This window comes from Gallinula chloropus (assembly GCF_964237585.1).
Source record: "Gallinula chloropus genome assembly, chromosome: 1".
Classification (NCBI taxonomy): Eukaryota; Metazoa; Chordata; class Aves; order Gruiformes; family Rallidae; genus Gallinula; species Gallinula chloropus.
In genome coordinates this window covers 123,459,758-123,482,122 of record NC_140085.1, presented here as the reverse complement: position 1 = coordinate 123,482,122, position 22,365 = coordinate 123,459,758, and the positions used below count along the sequence as shown (strand labels likewise).

The 22,365-nt window shown below is 37.2% G+C and overlaps 1 protein-coding gene across 1 annotated transcript in view; it reads right to left on the bottom strand.

The window, feature by feature from the left end:
* CFAP47 (cilia and flagella associated protein 47) overlaps positions 1-22,365 on the bottom strand; it is a gene marked incomplete at both ends in the record, with an annotated part of 308,599 nt that overhangs the window by 1,801 nt on the left and 284,433 nt on the right. Inside the window, 3 exons of the mRNA XM_084279564.1 lie at positions 8,322-8,490; positions 16,791-16,952; positions 18,806-18,977. Coding sequence (XP_084135690.1) covers positions 8,322-8,490; positions 16,791-16,952; positions 18,806-18,977 — 503 coding nt within the window. The remainder of the gene's footprint in view (positions 1-8,321; positions 8,491-16,790; positions 16,953-18,805; positions 18,978-22,365) is intronic.

The window sequence follows — 22,365 nt, the reverse complement described above, 5'->3', positions numbered from 1 at the left end:
AAAGCTCATGAGCTTTTCTCTCCAGAATTTAGTTAACAGTCTAGTTTCTGACATGGATGGAGCTGTGGCAATGTGCTCACTCCAGCTGGAGAGCTCAGCCTTGCTGCCAGGCATGCCAGCACACAGAGCAGATCTGGCCTACAAAGAGGGACAACATTATCCATCCACACTGTGACAGACTTTCACACGGCATAAATGCCATCAACCACCTCCAAAGCGTAGTGTGCATGTTTGTCTAGATACTCATTGCACTCTGTCGATTGAAAATGGGATTGGAATGAATTTAATATAGGAGTGAAGTTGAGCCCAGGAAGAAAAGATGGGTGGGGGCAGGTGTTTAAGATTTGGTTTCATTTCTCATTGTTCTATGTTTTTCTTGGGAATACATTAGAAGAGGTTTTTTTCCTAAATTGAATCTGTTTTACTGGTAACGTTAACTGGTGAGTGATCTCTCCCAGTCCTTATCTCAACCCACAAGCCTCTCATCATATCTTCTCTCCCCTGTCCAGCTGAGGAGGGGAGTGACAGAGCGGTTTTGGTGGGCACCTGGCCTCCAGCCAGGGCCAACCCACCACAGCAAGCATTTATACTATTTCAAATATAGGCTCCATACGCATGCAGAACTCTTAAGTATCATCACCATATGAGTCTCTACCTTCTTGTTAGACAATTATTTTTACCCAGAATTTTGGTAACTGAATATATATTTTCTGTGCTACTGCTGAAATAACAGGTGACATAGAGCTGTGTGTTTTTAAGGAAACATCTTTTAAAGCCTCTGCTTTAAAATGGGCTGTACTGATTTCACATAGTGTCTTCTGAATGAATTGCCTTATTCAAATAAGATTAGTAAGTGTAAGATCTTAATAGATATTTCACCATGCATGCATAATTTTTTAAACTTTCATTACTATTCTGCTAAAATCAAAATCTAATTTAAATTGAATATTACTTCTCTGTAAAAAAGGCAGATTAACTCGTCTTTATTCTCAACTTTATTTAATACTGTGAAATGATCCAGTCACTACTGCCTGTAAAGACAAAATCCAGCAAAAGCAGGTGGGGCATCGGTATCTTGTGTCCAAAGATAAAGTTGCCATTTTAAAAACCAAAATCACTCTGCAAAGTTAGCTAATTGTTTTATAAACTTCAGCACAAGATTAAATGCTTTATCTTTCTTTACTATGCCAGATGAACAATTTAGTTTAAAGAAAAATTAACCTCAGGGTTAGTCACTATGTGCAAGTCTCATTGATCACTTCAAGGTCAGAGAGAAAAGATCTGATAGGTGTTTCAGCTAATGATTTAACTGAGTAGCAAGTTACCAAAAATAATTTCTGTTCAAGGAACAGACATATATATTGTAACTTCACTGTCTACAGTGTTAGTACTTGTTCAAATTTGGGATTTAAATGAAAGTGGTGAGCTATGCCATTTTTCAACTTTATTCATCGTCAGCAGCAAACACCCAATTTAGCCTTCTGGGGGTAGTAATAACCTTTTGGTAATTTCCAGTTTACTACACAAATATTTTCAACTGTACATTCTCTGGAAAAAAACGTTTGTGGCGTCACTTGGTAAAAAAAGTTGCCTATTCTGATGCTGCTGAAGCCTGCATCAGGTGTAGTTCTGTGGCAGGGGAGATTGTTCTTTCCCTGATGGAAAGTCATTGGGTTCAATGGGGAAAATGTTCTGAGCTTTATCACATGAACTCTTTATATACGAACCATCAAGCTAGAAGGGGAAAAAGAAAAAAAAAAAAGCAGTAATAACAACAATCCCCAACCTAATTTATCACCTTGAGGTATGGTAGTCTGTCCGTTGTAATTACGGGCTATCATCCACAACAGTTGGAGATAGTTATTGTGAAAAAATTGTGCATTTATGTACTAATTTACTAAAAGACAGACTTGTGTTTTAGTTCAGCATTTTCTGCTAAAGGGGAAAATCGTGTTACACAAATGGAAAAAAGGTACTGTAACTGTCAGTGTAACTTGTGTGAGTGCGTTGTGTAGACACCCAGAAACGTCTATTTTACTAGAATACTTAATTTCCCAAGGCAAAATACTAGGTTTTCAAATGCTTCTGAAGCCATGAGTATTTTCTTCAGGATAAGGTTGTACAGCTTAACTGCAACTATTCCAACCAATACGGAAACTGCAGCAAGAGCACGCCTATCAAGCTGAGAATCTCTGCAAGTGCCTGTAGGCTGCTGCTTTGGGTTTCCAGATCAGATGTGTTTTGGGAAAGTGGAGTGGTGGAGAGGTGAGAGAAAGACCTTGAAAGGTCATATAATTATGATAGAATAGTTGACTTACAAGCAGTATTTAGTTGGCTAAGAAGTGGGTCAAAATTTTCCAAATCTGAGGAATTCTTCCTTTGCTTAAGGCAGTGCAGTTTATTATATCAAATCTAGAACAATTCTAATACTAGCACTGGTAGCTACAAACTGTAAAGATGACAGTATTGAATGTACTAAAATCTGCACAATGTACTTGAATAGAAATATTAAGAGAGACTCTGTTAAGAAGATATATCTAGCATAAATAAAGGTATTTCAGAATCCCATGCTCCCTGCAATGCATATCTTGGTCTATTTCACACATAAATGAAGAAGAAAGACCAGACCACAGCCTGAATGTCCTTGACAGTCAGAGGGAGGATTTCTGGTTGAAATGAATGACTTGCTCTTATCAGAACCTCAAAATTCCTGAAGACTGAAAACTAATTGAAGTGTGGAGAGCAGTAAGTCGGCTCACCTGTAATGGCCATCTGCAGAGCTAAATCTTTCTGAAGAACATTTTGCAGAATTAAAAAATGAGAAGCATGCTGCCACTTTTTACTAAATATCGTAAGTAATTCAAGTAAGCTATTTAGCCTTTATGATGGCTGAGTACTGTTTGTGAAGTAATTTCTTCAGCAAATATTGGTAGCAGACAACAAATAATTTATATAAAGGTTGGGTGGGGTTGTATTTAACCCATTCTTACAGATGTCTCATGATTCATAGGATTAATTTGCAGAACACATATTATCCATGTGCATTTGCTGTAGGCTGGAAGTGCTACTGAGTAACATGTTAATTAGGTGCCAGAGAAATGTATATTAGGAGGGCATTAAACAGTGAGAGCAAGTTTCTAGAATTTTAATGTAAATGATATTCAAATTATCTTCCAAACAGTGATAACCCAGGAAAGTCCAAATAAAATTTGCAAGAATTCCAAATAAGTTAAAAACATAGAATCATAGAATCATAGTCCATTGTCCTGCTTTCAGCTGCGCTAATTTTCTTCATAGAAGCTGGTATGGGGCTGTGTTTTGGATTTGTGTTGGAAAAGCTGTTGATAACAGAGAGATACTTTTGTTATACAAAGATGTTTTTCATTACTGCTGACCAGTGCTTACCCAGAGCCAAGGCCTTTGCTGCTTCTCACACCACCACACCAGTGGGATGGCTGGGCATACACAAGAAACTGGAGGGAACATGGACAGGATGGCTGACCCCAACTGACCAAAGGGATATCCCTTGCCATATGATGACATGCTCAGCAATATAAAGCACTGGGGCAAGAGGAGGTAAGGGGCAGACTTTGGGAGTGGTGACGTTTGTCTTCCCAAGTCATGTCAGGCATGCTGGAGCCATGCTCTCCTGGGGAGGGGTGAACCCCTGCCTGACCATGGGGAGTGGGGAATGGACTCCTTGGTTTGCTTTGCTTGTGTGTGTGGTTTTTTGCTTTACCTATTAAACTGTCTTTATCTCGGGGCACAAGCTTTCTCACTTTCACTCTTCCAATTCTCTACCCCATCTCACTGGAGTTAAACACCAGCTGCCTGGTGCTCAGTTGTCAGCCAGAGCTAAACCATGACATGCATCCAATAATCCCTGACCCTTAATTTATACTGCCTTGTTGACAAACAAAAGTCACTAATTATTATCAGTGTATACAGAATGAAATGAAACCGAATGCTTATGCGAACTGTGGATGGGAGAGCAAATGCAAGAAAACTCATAGCACAAAAAGAGGGACCATACCCAAAATACCAACCAAAAATCCAAATTATCCAAAGGCAGTCACTCCCTACCTGCCACAAGCAGACCAATGCCAGCCAGGCTCTAAGCAATCTCTAATGAAGAAAAGGGTTAACAGTAATTTTCTGCTTAGAAAAAATTTTCCAGATATAATTAAAGGTGGCTTAATTGACTTCTGCAGTTCAAATATTAGATGTTTTGCAGCATTGGTTAGATATACCACAGTCAATATCAACCATTCCCTCTAGACTGACAATGGTCCGAGTATCCTAATACAGAAATGGTTCCCATATTCTTATCACCTTTTGGTATTATGAGAAATATAGTTTAATAAGCAAAGTGACCTTTCCTCATGCTTGAGGATCAAAATTTTTGAGTATCGATTCTGCATTCATAATCCAGTGTTGCTAATTAGAAGATGTGCTACTGCCTGTAATGAACTTTCTGTATCTCTGCTTTTAACCATAAAACACAGGTCAATGTCAACCAGTGGCAAGGGACACAGGTGATGTCTTATTTAATGTGAAACTATTTCAGTTATCCTATTAACTTTGTTACATGTTTCCTTGCTTGTTCTGTTTAAGACAAACAACTCAGAATAAATGGTAATTAACAAGTCTACCAGGACCAATGCCGAACGTATTTTCACCAATACTACCCCTTGCTGCTGAGGTGTGCGAGCTTGCACAGCCAAGCTTTGAGAAGCCACACCCAGGCACTGTGGCTTGCAAACTGCATCATTTATTTCCAGAACAGCATGACAAATGGTTCTGATATGCTATCTTTTATAGGCTAAACTAGTGATTATTCAGTAATAAAGGTGCACAAGCCTGACTTCTGGAGGGCTTGATAATGTCACCTGCAATCTGGTTTACTCTGACATCTATTTTATCATGTAAGACTTATTTTGTGTGCTTTAGAATATCTTAGAAGTCTCATCCATGAATTACAAAGCAATTGCTTGGGTCTCTAGCTGAATCCAGCACTGTGCAAGCAAATTCACTATCAGCCAACTCGAACACGCCCTTTTCCAAGGATTCGCTCCACCTCGTGCCTGGCTGTGATTCCTGCCTGGGATGCCTTCAGAGCACCCGCCTGCCCCAGCTGCCTCACACCAACCCTACGCTCTGTCTCTTTTCTGTGCAGCTTTACCAGCACATCACAGCCTAGCTCTGTGATGTCACTGCAGCTGAGGAAGTCCTTTTTCTCCTCACAGCACTTTGCAGGTTACCTAAGAAGCATGTTCTTGCATTTATCATTAGTGGCAACACATTTTTATTCAGTTGAAAATGCACTGTTTATGAAAGCTATTATAAACGTGAAAGTTTGATTATGGAATAATACCTATTTTAAAATGCTCTTCATGCATCAAGTCACTGTTTCTTAGTTGTAGCTTGACTAGATTATGATATTCTCTTTCACAAGTACAAAACCAAGGATGATTATTTTTCTTTACTGGCTGTTTATTATATTTCATTCTTTGATCTAGAGAATTTTTTGAAGTAATTTTCTGTGTCACTTTTGCAAAATTAAGACTCCTAACAGCTATTCAAGTAAGTGTCTAACTTCAATTGTTTTGATACGTAGCTGACTGAGAATAGAAGTTTTAATGATGGTTAAAGAATATTTAATTGCTTCAGCAAAGTAATTAAGGTTCTCTGCTATTAATAAAATCTACTGTAAGTATGCATGAATATTAAATTCTTAAAGAATCCACAAAATATCCCATGAAGTACTTGATTTGTGTGCAGAAAATATAAAAGTGGCTACATTTATTTCAACTATATATATATACACACATACATATTCAGTTAATAAAATGTACACACTAAATTCTTGTAAAGACAAATTTTAATCTCAGCACTAATTAGCTCCTCGGGATTGGGTTCTCAGCAGGGTGACTAAACAAAAAAATTTGCATGTACAATATTTGTGGTTAATGTTTTCAACAAAGGAGAAAAAAACAATCACTGTAGGATCTTTCTCTATAATCCCAAACTCCCATTTTACTTTACAACACAATTGTAATGACCAACATAAAGAACTTACACTGTCTTCTCTGCTACTTTACAGCCTAATTATCACCTTTCACTGAAGCACACAAAAATGACAGTTCTGCAACTCACTATTCATAGAATTTAATGATGAAACGAAGTTATTGTTAGGGCTGTGACTTTACCTCCAAAAAATGAAAGGAAATTTTACAGCCAGAGTGCTGTAGCCCTTTACTACAGCACCAGCAGCAGCAGAGAGGCGACAGTAAAAGAAAAGAAACTTCCTCACTGCTTCTAAAAATAGTTGAAAGCCTCAGCCAGTATTTTGGCTACAAAGGATATGTGCAAGAGAGCTTCTTCAGTGCTGGGTCCAACATTGCCTGCGTTTCACAGCCTTCCTTGTTACTCCCCAAATAAGAGCGATTTAATACCTGTTTAGCCATCTAACTGAATCTGTCTCACCCGGGTCACTAATGAAAGTTATTTCAACTAAAAGCAGCGATGAGTATCTGGCATTCTCAACATGTCATCAAATCTTGTTTCAGGTCAATGTTGAGAGCGCAGCAGCAGAATTATACATGGTTACAGATGCTCTGGCTCACGTTAGAATGATGGGAATGAAAGTCCGCGTGGACAGCAAAGGGGCAACACAACAGGATTGCACAACCAATCGGAGCAAAGGGAACACAAGCCTCATCAAAACTACAGAAACAGCTTCGTACTTCAATTAGCATCGCAACATTAGAAACATCTCTAACATAATGTAATGGTGCAATATTGGTCAACAACAACAACAAAAAGCACTTGTGGGCATTAAGAGTCCTCAACATATTTTCAAATATACAGGAACAGATTGGACAAGATGTGATCTGATATGCGTATGTAATATGTGTGAGTGATTCTTGCACCCACACACAGCATGAAAGGCAGAGATGTAAAGAGCTGTCTGCCTAGATCATAACCAGAGACTGACTAGATGTAGGTTAAAAATCCAAATACTTGAAGCCCATATGTACTCATAAATTCCTAAAAGTAAGTTTTGGATTACTGTCTGAGATCTTAGAAAGCTAATAATATTCTTTGACCATCATGTTTATCCAGACAAATTCATTATGCTAAAGCGCTGTGTTAGTGATGGGAATTAATCCAGAGGCAAACACGGCAAGCGTGTTTACGTGTGTCATGCCTAAAACCAGGAGTTCAGTTCCAGAACTTCATTAGCAGTTTCTGAGCTCTGTAGATGTGCCATATGGTATTATGTAAATATAAAAAATAAATTCAGTAAGTTATTTTCTTTTTCAAAGGGAAGAGTGATAAGCATCATGGCTGTTTGTGTAAAAAGACTAAATTAATCAAATGTCTAATATGGTAAAAGAAAACAGGTAGGGGGGATTAAGGGCCCTCATGTTTTTCTAGGAGTTTAATTTCTTATTCACTATTGTACAAGCTGTCACTCAGAGAGATAAAATGTTATAGTCATTTTCTACACATCCTTTTATCTACTTTGTTTTGATCATCATAATTTTTAAATCAATATTGCTCTTTCACTTTTAATATAGGACCCTGAAAGCATTGCCAGCATACACAGAATAGATTGAAAGTGCAAACCATCATTTGTAGAAAGTTTGGGGTGCTTCCTGCTACTGTTTGACAAAGTTTCTTTTTAAAGAATGACCTAAAACTTGAGAATTAACTCCTACAGTAATAAGAACATTTTTACTACTGAGGGAATAACTGTCTTCAGATGTTTCCTGACCTTCGGACTTACAGAAGCTATTTGGCAGCAAATTCTTTTTGTTTCTTTTAAAGCTTATTTTTAAACAGTAACTCCTGGCTTTGCATTCTGAAATTCTGCCTTTTACAGCTTAATATCTAGCTTCTACTGCCTTTCATCCTATGAGGTATACTGCAAATAAAATCAATAATCTAGCCCCCCCCCCCCCCCCCCCATATTCAATTACTTATATATTCTGCACCAACTCTTAATACAATTATTTTGATTCTCTGTGAAAAGCCATCCTGCCACATTGTCTATGGAGCTGGGGTAAATGTATCAGGATAAGAGCCTGTCTCTGGTACTGATGGCTAAGGGATAACATTAAAATACAGTATGTTTTTTCTCCAGTTTGTCATGATTTAGTTTTCAGAATTTAGTTTTATTCTTGTCTGTAGTGGAAAGTAGTAAAATAATGACAGTGCATGTTTGCATGTTTCAGTGCTGCTGTCTTGTACGGGATTTCTTTTCTTTCCTTCCACTCCTCAAGGCAAATTGGAGTACTGTGTTCCAGAAGGCTTACCTGAATCACCAGCGTTGCTCTATGCTTCTTGCCGTACATCCTTGGCTTGAATCCCACTGTTATAGGGGTTCCCTCCGTGCCCGCTGGAAGAAGCTCCCCAGCTTGTGGCAGCACGAGGAACTCAGGGTCGCTGCCTGCCAGGAAGTGAGCAGTGAATGGCTCCGGGCTCCTAGGGAAAAGGGACATGTGGCAATCGTGCCTGTTACGGTATCTTAATACAGTTTATCTACAATCTAACTTAGGGCATCCTCTGGACAGACTCAGGAAACTTGGCAGCCTGTGGAATGCACATAGAATATTAAGAGTCTTCTTAATCAATAAATATTCTATAGTAATAATTTCCATTTATTTATAAATATTAATAATCTTTGCATGGTCTTCCATTTCAAGCATGCTTACATGCTATTTATTATAACTACAAAATAATGGCAGCATTTGCCACTAAAAAGAAAAGAATCATCTGGCCTGTAAAGATTTAATAATAGTGATAGAATTAAATTCTGTGTCAGAGTGAAAATCCACTTTTCCTATTAAAAGCCCCTCATTTTTCCAATCACTAATCATATAAATCTGTCACACCACCCATTTTATTAAGTTTTATGACTAAAACTGAATTTTTAATCTGGTGGACTGTTACTTGATTGGGAGGGAGTTCTGGAAGCCTTGATACGATCATATGGGAAACAATAATTTTCTATCACTATTTTCCAGCTTCCATATTCCATAAACTACACACTTTAAGATAGTGGAATGATAATAATAATACTGAGGTTCTTCTATCAATATTTTTAATATTTCTTATCTCAAAGAATTTCTGCCACAGGTAGTGCAGACTTTGTCTAACTGCTATTCCATGGAAGTACTGTTGCACCCATAGAAAATGTCTTATTCCTGGTAAAGACAGTGTCTGAGGACTACAAAACAACATTAGGCCAGTCCTAAACTGAAGTCTGTCTATCACAGATCATCAGGGACTCCTTGTCATAAACCTTCTTACCATAAAAAGAATACAAATTTTTGTACTTTCCAGTCATGCATTCACCTTTCAGTCTTTATGTGTGTTGCTGAGGGCCACTCTATCACTAGCTGGACAGAAAGAGAGCAAAAAGCTGATGCAGACTTCAGACAAAGAGCACTGGCCTACTTTGAGTAGCTGAAGATATCTTAGGATGCTTCGCAAGTGTGAGCGAGGTGCTAGCTCAAAGTATACACAGTGATGATTACATCAAGTTCTTTTGCTTTCAAGTTCTGGATCAAATTAAACTCAAATACTCTGAACTTACTGAAGTCCATTTATTAAAAAAAAAAAAAAAAAAAGAGAGAGAAAGAAAAAGAACCAAGTGACAGGTGATAGGACAGAGGGTGGATGGGGGGTGACCTCAAGCTGCACCAGGGCAGGTTCAGATTAGACATTAGGAAAAAATTCTTCACTGAAAGGGTTATCAGGCATTGGAACAGGCTGCCCAGGGAGGTGGTTGCGTCACCACCCCTGGATGTGTTTAAAAGACGGGTAGATGAGGAGCTCAGGGATATGGTTTAGTAGAGGACAGGTATGGTTGGACTCAAAGTTCTTTTCCAAACTAGTGATTCTGTGATGCTGTGAAAATAAATTGTAAGTAGAAATACAACGATATGTTAAAAAAATAATCTGCAACACCCTGCCACAGTGCAGTGGGACAAGTAGCATGCATTCTTAGAGGGAACATATTTTTAATTGATTAAACTTAAAGAATTAAAAACTAAAAGCATCTCAAAGAAAAGCTGTTCAAATCTGTTTATTCATAGACTGGTATAGCAGGAATAACAACGGCTTTTCAAAGGAAATACTCACAAAGAAGTGAAATTTAATATTTTATGACAATTTATATCTCTACGGAAATGTCCCACATTTTCTGGCCAAGTGTTATTCAGTGGGTGGAACGCTGGGTCTTGTTATCTTGTTTAAAAATAGCTCTTCTTTGGAATATGTTCTCACGAAAGCTTTTCTTAAATTCAAAATACGCTCATGAAAAAAAGGCCACACTGAAAGTTTGTAGAAATAAATAGTGCAATCGCAAAAAACAGAAACCAAAAAGCTTCTGCATCCTCAAAACAATTAAGTGATACTTAGCGGTGCCATCAGACTGTGGTCATTAGCAGAGTGAGCCTAGCTTTTCCTTTAGTTGGCAGCAAGGTGGGCAAAACTACCCCAAGCCTGAAACTACATTTCGAGTCTCATGACATCAAACTTAGACTGACAACCACTTTTCATAGTGCCTAAAGTTGTGCAGCTGCATTTATAGTCTTGGACCACAGGCAGTAATCCTGCTATGGCCTGAGTTCCCATCCATGTGCCATCAAAGCCTTGAGTGTTCACATTGGCATTACGCACAAGGGCTGCTCAGCACTGAATGCCTGGAGCGTACCTACTATAGGCAAAGGGCAGGCACGGGATGACAAAGAAGCAACATCTCTTACTCTGAGTAGCAGAGTAGAGCACTCATCAAGACACCCAAGATGAATCTTCAAACCCTGGTTCTGGAAATAGAGACCTGAATACAGGTCATCACTTCCAACCTCATTGCTCTACAGGTGACATTTAGAAACATTTTAAGACAGCACCTTCTTCATCTCCTGTGTTCAGTCTGTTTCTGGTAAGCAGTTAGGGATGACTCCTCCTAATAAGCACTTTGTGTCTTTCACTTCAGGTGCCACGATACTAAGGGAGATGAGACAGGCTGCATGCATGGAAGACATAAGAAAATAAGGACTTTATTCCTGCAGAAATTGCAGGATTCCTGGAGAACCCTAGTAGGATGTGATGCAACAGTAGCTTTTTCAGAGACCACAAATATGTAGTTAGTGAGAAAACACACAAGAGAAGAAGCTACAGGTTTAGTTCTGCCAAGAGGACCAGACAGTCTGACCGAAACTGTCACAAAACTGACGTATAATTGCACACACAAGATATCTGCCAAGTCAGAGGAAATTCCTCTTTCATCAACCGTGTCAGATTTTAATTTTTATAACAAAAAAAATGAGAAAAACTAATAAAAAAGCATTAAAGAAAATCTGCATGCTGCTTCACAACATTGGCACAAGGTACTAGGGACAACTATCACTTTTCCCGTGTTGAGCAAAATATATATATTCACATGCACATGTACATACCTACATGAACGCATGCAGGCACACCTAAAACCTCCCCCTTCTTTTCCCATACCCCACTCTCCCCAAAGCCTGGCAGCTTTAAACAAAAGAGTAAAGCCATAACTGGATGTAAAATGTTCTTTGAAGTGGGAGGTATGTCCAAATAAGGAAAATAAAAAATCTGACAAAATAAATATATAGCCATAATATAGACAGGCCATCGCAGATTCTGATGAAGACATAGCTTACAGTACAAAAAATACCAATTAGAAACTTACAGACAATCAGAAACAGGAACCTTTTACAGCACTTGTAGTACTGATAATTCATTATTTTTAAAAATACAGCTAAAGGTGGCCTCTCAAGAAAAAACAAACAGTGCTTTCACTGATGCTCACATCAGGGAGACACAGTGTCCTGGCTATCTCACTAGCCTAAGTAAATTGCTTGTCACTCTCATCTATTGTACAGAAAAAGCTGGAGATAAAATTCCCAGAATAGCACCTGAATTTCAGACATTGCTGTTTTCAGTGTCTGTATATTTAGTGTATAATTAAAAATTAACAATTATGTGGTTTAAAATGATTAAAAATTAATGTCTCCTTTTTGATTACTGCTCCAGGTAAAACAGCTCTGGAGCCAATGTTTCGCTTGTCATTTCTCAGCCATGAAGGACAGTGATGATGCAGTCTATATTTTTTCAAGAAGACTTCTCTTTAACTTCAAGGTGGCAGACACTAACATACTCAATAAAGTTTAATGATGTGTAGAGTTTTGAAAACACATACGAACCAAGCACAAATGAATTAGTAAATGTAAGGGCAGAGGCCATATAAACCAGAGAAAGGAAATGTGTCTCCCCACCAGTGTGTTCCATAACTCCTGTTTTGATATTGGTATCAGACAATATGAGCTCTGCCCCTAACTCAACTAATAAACATGAATAAATATTAATTTCAGTTTAAGTACTAGGTGGACAATGGAATCCTGGCAACCAGGAAGAGTAGAAATTAAGCTAGCATTTAATAGACATATTTATAATTATTCTTTTAGTCTTGTTATTAAATGACATTGTTCTTAAACAGCAGCCTGTGCTCATCAGTGTTCTCATGTTAGACACTTTTCAAAATATTCTAAAAAAGTACAGCATCTTATGTCTTCAATTTAAGAAAACCTTAAAATTTATATTCCCATAGAGATCTCACTGACAAACTTCTAAAATGCACAGCAAATATGAAAATATAAGCCTTTATTAAATTAGGGCTCAAAATTGCATTCATGTTTACTCCTCTCTTCCTAAAACTAGTAAAGGAGTAAATTATTCCTGCAGAAATGTAGTCCTTTACAAAACTCAGCATTTTGCAAACATTAAAAATCCCACATAGTGCTTTTTGATTAAATGTTGGGGGGTTTTTAATAAAAGAAGTCACAAAAAGTCTTCTTAATCTCTGAAGTATATAACTGCTTAAGCAAATATGGGATATGGTTCAAAAATGTTACAATGTGCTTTCAGGGTTAGTTAATCGTAACTAAACTTCCTTCCTGCAATTTATAGTTAACATCTGTTGGATGACACAAGCAATTTCAGTCATTATGTAGTGAAGTTCTTTAAATTTAATAACTGTATGCAGTTGTCACATTCCATAAAATTATTAGTGATAGTTGGTATGATTTAAATAATTTCAACAACAAAAAAAAAAGACAATGGAAAAAAAATACTTATTATTTATAAAAACTGGTTGTGTTTCATATGCAAACCAACACTAGTTTAATTGACAACCCTACATCCTGAACTCTGGACATCAGAAAAAATGAAGCTCCAATTTTCACCCTGTAGCTTTGGAAAGGTGGCTTCAGTATTAAATTACTTTCAAGAAGTATTAAAAAACACTGCATCACAAACGACTGTCAGGCAATGCTTTACCAAATGTAATACCAGTTCTGTTGTGTATAGGTTGTAAAACCAAAGCAGGAGCTAGAGACTTTAGCTTCACAAAATGTTAAGATTTCTGTCTCATTCTTGTTCTTCCCTGGGGTACTCTATTTGCAGGATGGTAAACTAAAATCTGTCCAGGTGACATGGCTAGATACAGCTCCTGGCTAAACGTGAGACATGTCAGGCATTGTATTATTAGGAAGGATGATCATAACTTCTTGGGAGCTCTGCTGCATGTCTACTATTATTGATATTTTTCACTAGTCTCCACTCAGACTCCAAAAAAATGGAGCTCAGTCAACGTCTGCAGCTGCCACTATGCGGGAGAAGAGAAGATAAACTATTCTAATTACATCTTCAGAGTAATGGCAGAATTTTGCAGAACGGGTAGCAAAGAGATTGGCGTAGGAATCCAGGCTTGTAACATGCACAGCAACATGTGAGAGAGGGTGAGGAGAGGGAGTGGGTGCTGAGAACTTAATGCATGCATTTTCTTGCAGCACACATAATTCTGGCTTATGGTAATTCCAATGAAAACCAGCCATCGTTACAGTAAAACAGAAATATTTCTCAAAGTTGCAACTTTAAACTTTTGTTGTTGTTGTTTTGCTTCACAACTAAGGAGGCTACAGAAAAAAATATGGGTGGCTTGCTATTGAAACCACTTCAGACAGCATTAAAATTAACTTTGTGTGATCAAGGAATGCTTTTAATTGAACATTTATTCTATGCACTAGGAAATGTGCATAGAAGAAATAAGGAAGATATCCACATTTATGACAAAACTTGAAAAGTCATCTACAAATGTTAAAAATTTCAGGTTTTACTTATTTATCAAGTGAATCTGTTTATTCGACTCTAACCAATATTAATGCCATTACAAGAAACCACTCAACATGTCCCTTTTTGAACTGGTAAAGCTGAAAGTAAACTATTAGACCACTCATATCACAACTGTGTTAGGTACAGAGAAGTTTTAAAAATATATTTGAGTTTTTTCATACATAAGGAACTGCTTGGCTGAATTCTCAGTGTCTCATTATTTACTGAAGCAGATATGGGGCCATGTTTGTATGTCATGTATTAAAAGAGACTGCGTTACATATTTGCATGAACTCTCGGAGCTTTCATGGTTGCAGATCATTCTGAGCAACTACCTCCCGTTTGTAGCTGTTTCATTTCTGAAACAATAACATCAAATGTAGTTATGGGGAATCAGAAAGCCATTAATTCTGCCTGAAATATATTTTTTTACACATCAAGAATTTTGCTGGGGAGGGCTGGAATTAAAAGGAGAAGCCCACTTTTGAGTTGTAGTAGCTGTAAAGTAAAAGCAAGCTAAAATCATTGACCTCATAGCTTCATAGTGGTCACCAAAAGGTGTTTTGTAGATCACTGAAGATCCGTACTCAACTTAGCATATATAAGAGAATCCCAATCTGTCTATAATCAACCTTTTTTGGGAGAGTACTGTGGTTCTCAAATATTCTTTGTGGCATCAGTATACACCCTGCTAGCCCAAAAAGATGTACAGGTCTTGTCAGTGATGCTGTGCAACCACTCTGTCTTGCAAGTAGCAGAGGGAGAGAAAGACACAGTAGCAGAGTCCCTTTCTAGCAGGTTACTCACAAATAGATCTCTCTTCCTCACACAGTTGCTCGCAAAGCAGCAGTGCAAGGAGGTACTATCCACCATAAGAAAGAAAGGCAGAAAGTATCTATATGCAAGGCCTCTGCAGGATTGTGCTACTGTTTCCTCAACAAAAACTCCAAAGGGCTGATTGTGGGAATTTTTTCAGGGAAGGTCTGTAGGACGACACTCCATAACTGAACTGAAACTTTTAATCCATATTTTAATATTTCATGGGTTTATTTCTACTCTAAGTCATTTGAGTTAGCCAAGCATTAAATTACATCTGTAATGTATGGGTTTCTTCTGTAATTGCTTTTAAACTTCAGATCCTGTATGCTAAATGTTGGTTGGCTGATTGTTCTAATTCTATAACAAAACCTCCACCACCAAAAGCTCTTAAGCAGCTCAAAGATAAGATGAAGATAAAACTTACAGAGCAGTTGTTGGCACTATTTACAACATGGAGCTTTTTCAGTACACGCAGGCATTACATTCTGTATTTAAAACGTGGGGGGTAGCCTTTGTTATGTAAAATAAATTTGGAATCTGTTTAAGGGAAAAAGGGAATTTGTCTTCCATCATGGCTCCTTCTTTATATAACTATCATGATTCGGGTTTTATAATACCTTTCTGGAGAACATTAGGTCTCTTCACTACTATCAAACACCTACCAGGAGATTACAGTACTGCCAGAACAATTGCTTCACTTTTGTTCCTGAAACAGCCCATTCTATTGAAGCTGTTAACTTGAACACTGTGATAGGAGCCTTTTTCAGAGTCCTCAGTAATTATCAGCACTGACAGCCATCTAAAAGCTGGAACAACTGTCCATCTTAGATGCACAGCTTTTGGAAATAAGCCGTTAAAAAAAATAGCAGTTGGAACCAAGGACACATCCTGCTGGGGATACTTCAAATGCATGTGTCTACAATGAAAATGAACTACGTAGCAGTGTATCTATCTGGCACACTTTCTAGATACAGAGTAAGAAAACATCAATTTTAAGTAAAAAAGGGAAATTTAAAGTTTCATAAGCTAATTCTTCCAGTTTCACTGTTTACTATTTTAAAACTTCTCTATCAATACCACACAATTTATTCCTTCATTTTATGCTGTAGAGAAATGATACTATGGGTTTGAAATAACATTATAAAACTCAGAGAAAATCGTAGAAAGTATGTAGAAAGTATGTTAACAAAGATTTCTGCAAGACTTTTAAAAAGAAGAGTAACAAAGTACTGAAGAATGACACAATTGTTTTATCTAGTGAAAGGGCAGAGTAGACAGTAACTCATAACATGCTTGTATAACTAAACAGAAATAGTTAAAGTGGCACATTTAAAATTTTTAAAGCATGGTGCAAAGGATTGGTTTTAACTTGGTATAAGTATAAAATACTTTGAAAAAATCAATTTACTAGTAAAAACATTAAGGCTTTAATAGTAAACCTGTAACATGACAACGTATCTCCTTTAACATCGTATTAAGCATTTAAACACTCAAAAGCATTTTAGGAAAAACTTTTGAGTCATGGCATGGATTTTCTCTCAAGGGGCCACAGCCTAAATGTAGAATGCTTCTGTTTATTACAGGACAGCTTCAAAATCGCATTTCTTACCTATACATCTCAGCACTTGAAGTTAATGAGGTATCACTGAAATAGCTGCAGCCCAGTTTTGTTTCTGATGCCCAATTCTGTCCTATCCAATGTGTTTGAGTGTGAGTTCTAACCTCAGAAAGATGCATGATTGCTTTAACAAAAGTATTTTTACCTTGTCTGACTTGTAAGCTTAAAGACAACTATAGATTCCTTATTCAAGCCAACTGCTTCAATGTTGATGACATCATCCACGTCTGGCCTCGTAGCAATGAACAGCATTGGAAACTTCCAAACACCTCCTGTACTGCATTGTACTATGAGAGTTGCTTCATTCCTTAAAATTTCAGATAAAAACATTTAATACATAGAACAACATTATAAAACATGACCTGAGCAAATTAATGTCCAAAACAAGCCTCAAGTGTGTACAACTATGCTACAGGAAAGCAAAAATATAGATGGCTTTAAATTAGAATACATCCTTAATTTTATGTGGCATCATACATATCAGTTGCAGTTCGACTGGAATGTAGACTCTATAGCATGTGATATTTACAGCAGCATACAAGAAAGGACATAATACGAAAGCAAAATGATGGGCACAGCCATGAGATTTAAATCTGCTTACTCTCTGTTAGTTGCTTGGTTTTTTTAAACTCAATTTGGTTTATTCATTATGTTTTATTTACTGTGGTGTTAGGGGACAATTTGGTCTAGAACATGTTATCAGTTCCTGTTAGAATCAAATAGATCTGTTGAAGGTATATATACTTCAGGAAAATTCCAGGCTTTCACATCTTCAGACCATCTAAGAAAAGAGTTGCTGCACTATATTCTGAAGATAAAGAAACTAACTTGCAGGAATCTTTGGTCCTCCACATGGAGCCTGACCAGTCTCAAGTACAGAAAGATTAAAAAAACCCAAAACAAATCAAATAATAAAATAAGGACAGAGTAGAAATAAAAAGGGTTCTAAACTAACCTCCTTTCTGACACAGTGACACTGCATGGGGAGGGTGGATAATCTTTCCTAAAGGTTTGCTCTTTGCTTATTTCATTTTCCTCTGGCATCCTAAAAATACCCTCTTTGCATGCAAGCCATGATATTCAGCCATGACTGCTCCACGATCTTCCTGATAATCTCTAGCCTCTGAAATCACCATGCTCCTGCATCATACTGGAGGTTCTTTCCTCCCCATACAGATCTGACTGCACCATAAGCAAGGTGCAACAATCCCCTCTAAGAGGATGTGGTGGTTCAGCCCCAACCAGCAGCTGAGCACCACACTCTGCTCGCTCGCTCCCACAGGAGAAACAGACAGGGCCTCCTGGGTTGGGATAAGGACAGTTTGCTGACAAAGGCACCATGAAAGGGGAACAGCCCGTGGCAAATTTCACTTAGACCTGGTGATAACAGAGTACCTTACTGACCTGATGATGACACAGAGTACTGCACTGACTCAAGGACTGACCCTGGCCACATTCAGACTGCCCTGGAAGCACCCAGGAGCACCCCTTCCTGACCAGCTCCTTTTATAGGGGAGTGATGTCAAGCTGTGTGGTAACAGCCTGAGCTAACTCAGCTCAACCGGGCTAGCTGCCTGGGGAGGTTGAGTCCAGCCTGGCCAGAACCAGGAGAGAGGATCTTCCTTTCAGAGTTTCTTTTTAAAGACGTGGGATGTACTAATACTGTAAAAGAAAGTACATCCATAATTTTTCACATTGCAGCTATAAAAGAGGATAATATTTTCATTTGGACTGGTGTTACTGGAGCACTAGAGACTAATTTCAAATTTAACCATCCCATCCAGCCAAAGAATATGCACACATCCTCGTCTAGGAAAAGTTTTTCGAGACTGACAAGCTACCTTCTCTGTATGCTTTCTGCAAATTTTGAGAAAAATAAATTTTCACTGGAAGTCTTTCAGTACTCCAGTGTTTACAAGTAAATTGATGCCCACACAGACTAAGGCAGTAGCTCAGCAGAACCATCTAGCAGGCACTGAAAACAAACACCCGTCAGTTTTAATATCAAAGATACACTAAGAAGTAGCAAGTGAGGGCAAATAGTAGATTTCAGAGGTGAAAAAAAAAATGAAGAAAATAGTGCAGGGAGATGAGTACATAGATAAGAGTGACCAAACATTTTATTGCATGCTTTGCTGGTAATAAGGAGTAGGAGTTTACCTCATTGGTTTGTTAGGTGCAAATACTACATTGAAGATCAGTGTTACGATTCCGGATTCTGTATCCCGTTCTCTTTGAATCAGATGTATACCAACCAAAGCTCCAAGCTGAGATTTAATTTCATTTGATTGATATTGTAATTCATACAGAAATTCCACTGTTGTAGAGAAACCTAGAGGATAAAAGAGAAAGATCAGTCTGTGCAGACTCTAACTTCACACAGTTGGCTGGCTAGTCATTAAAATTCTTTCATTTGTTACTAAAAATTACAAGTAAGTAAAACTAGTAATTATCCAAAACCTGAGTGGTTTGCTCCTGACCGCATAGCAAAATTCAGCAATTTCCTATGACAGGCTAGATAGTGTCTGGCAAAATGGAAGCTGGAGAACATACTTGGGAGAAGTGAACAGTAATAGCAATGTTGGCCTGGCTACCACCTCTGCATTACAGTGAGATATTTCTAGTTCGTCAGTCAAATGAAAATTCAGGAGCACCACTGGGACAATTTCAAAAGAAAAGAAAAGAAAAAAGTCATTAAGGACATCAGTGCCATTGATGGCTATAAGCCTAAGAAACACTCTACAGAAAAATCATGAAGGTGTCGCTAGCAGCTTCTTCTCTTATTCCCCATAGCAGCTATGAAAAGGCCAAGTAGTAATGACAGAGGAATAAACAGCTGAGCTTCTTGAATCAAATGTCTCCTCCAGCTGCAATAAAGAAAACTGCGATATTCAGTATACAATAGCAATTTGTGCACAGAAGGGAACATTTCTATGAGGAAAAAAAATCTCAAGACTCTAATCTATTTAAAAATTTGACATGTTTTATGGATGAACAGTTTTTTAACACAGCCACTAAATCCTACAGGAGATTTCAATTTACTACGACAACACATGTCAGGGCACAGTTTGGTACAATGCGTTGCGCAGAACTCCTATGGATGCGTCCCTGATATGCTGGCTACAGGATGCCAGTCACCTGCAGAGTTAGTTCCCAATGCCCAGTTCCAACTTGGGATTCTAAAATACAGATTACGAACACTTTATATAAAGTCCAAGAAAAAATGCACTGTGAGATAACTGAACAAAGCCTTACTACCTTTTTTCCCATGTAATGCTACCCAGTGTTAGTGAAGATTGAGATGCCTTCCTATGCTTTAGTCTTTCCTTCTTTCCTGAGACGCACAGGTTCTCTCTTGCTATTTCATCCAACATTTGCTGCCAAAGTTTTTCTAATACACAGATTAACCCTAAGAAGTGTGGCAGCTTATACTGACAGATTTCTGACTCTTTGAAGTGAATCCTTCACACAGGCATCTGTACAATTTGTGCTAGATGAAAGAGTTATACAGATGTAACAAAAATATTATTACCAATATAAAGGTTATTATTCATCACAGTAGATACACTCTGAGTACCAAATATACAGAATTTCCATGTATTATCCAATCTATTATAAATGTACTTTATTACAATAAATACTTTGCTATAATAAATTAAACATGAAAGTTTTTCCTACAGGATGTAGGAATTTTTTATAAATTCCTGGTATTGTCCTACTTTGTTACAGGCTTTGTTGTTTCTCAATGTGAAAAATATAATGTTTGTGACATGCATTCAGATTCCAACACAGACCAAGGCTTGTAGTAGTCACCCTAGGCAAATGCCAAAACATGAAGATTCAGACATAAAAATTAACTTATTATAGGAAAGAAAAGACGACATCATTTGCAGCATTCCACAGTGAGAAAATTGCATTGTTGAGCAGATGTTTCTTATGAAAAGCTTATTTTATAATTCAGATGCTAGGAAGAAAATGTTGTGAATCACATGCTGCTTTTAGTATCCAAAGACATTTGGGTTTGGTTTAATGACATACATATATAGTACCTTCTAGTCAGAAGCAATTAAGTATTTATGTGTTTTCTGCCCCAGGCTGTTTTGTAACCTGTTCTATGCTCATATTAAGTATTTAGTTAAATATTTTAATATTTACAATACCTAAGGAAAGATGATGCATTTATAAGTGCCAATATTTGAAAGTTTTTTTGTGCTGAACCCTTAGCTGGTTTTGATCTACACTGCTGATCTAGTTTAGGACTGTTTAAAAAAGAGAAATGTAATTAGATTCTCATCACAGCTGCCCCGAAGACTACTCTATTATCATCCTTTGGGAAGCTTCCATGAATATGTTAATATTTGATTCCAGACAATTCCATAATACACATGCTGCCTAAAAAAAATGGCAAAAGCTAGAGGGAAAAAAAAAAAAAAACAACGTTGTGAATCACTACTAGAAATTTGTCCAAATTTCCAAATGTTCTGTGTTCTCTTGAATCTTAGAATTTCCAGTTTCAATTAAAATAGTAAAATGGAGAAAGAATTAACATTTTCTTTAAAGTAAAGACCAATAAAATATAACATAATAATTCAAATATGCCTTGGCCCTTTTGTCCAGCTCTTTGTATGTTTTCATTCACGAGTTTTCCTTTTAAAAAATCAGTATTTTAATATAGGTAAAATTATTAATTTAATGCATATTGTAAAATACACATGCAGACATAAAGTATACCCCACTTCATCCACCTCTGTTCTGTAAATAGAGAGCAGCAGGCAGAGTTTTAACTGCATCTGACTCAACATAGAATTATTTAACAGTCGTAACACTGGGAAGATATAACCATCCTATTTATATACAGCTTGTTACATCTAGGGAATAGAAATACCAATTATAAAACATATTACTTCCTCACATTTCCTGTAGGATATTATGCATTATTGAAGTAAGAAAAGAAGCAAAAGTATGTTTTCAAGGTAATTATTCCAAGATAATTTTTAAGCACTAAATATTTCTTGTTATGAAAGGCAATTAATCTCAGTCTGTGTTTTCCTTTGTTTAAAAAAAAGACTTGCAACAGGTAGCAACATTTGTGCTAACAGAATTACTGATGTATCTATGTTTAAAAAACAGTAAGCTTTTTTTAGCTATATGGTTCTATCACTTGGCCATCATTTATTTTTAATTTCTAGTACAGATACTTCTTAAAAAGCACTAGAATTAGATTGCTGAGGATTTTTTTTTTAATAGACCATAAGAAGATGAAGGAAATAGACTGCTTTTAAAACGTATTTTCTGACTTGCAAGAATGATAGTGTGGAACCAACAAAGATTTTACACTCTAGGCATATAAACTGGGCAAATGTGAGTTTTGATGACTGTTAGGATTTACAGTAAAACTTATTAATAGATGTCATACCTCTAAAAATTAAAAGATGGGTCTAACAGGTTCACAAAATAAGATTCTCGGGAATTTAAATGACTTTTTAGTGGAAAAGAACTGTTATTCAGGCTTCAAAAGAGTTAATTACAAGGGCATTGATGGACCTAATGTCTACAGCAGGTACTGTGAAAGTCCCACTGGTTATATATGACCTGGAATTGAGTTCCATCCTGTCATTAGAGAAGCTTTTGTACCTCTGTACATCCCTGCTATTTTTAAAAAGCGACTGTTTAACTTCACTGAAGACCAGATCATTATTCAATATGCTTTCTGACGATAA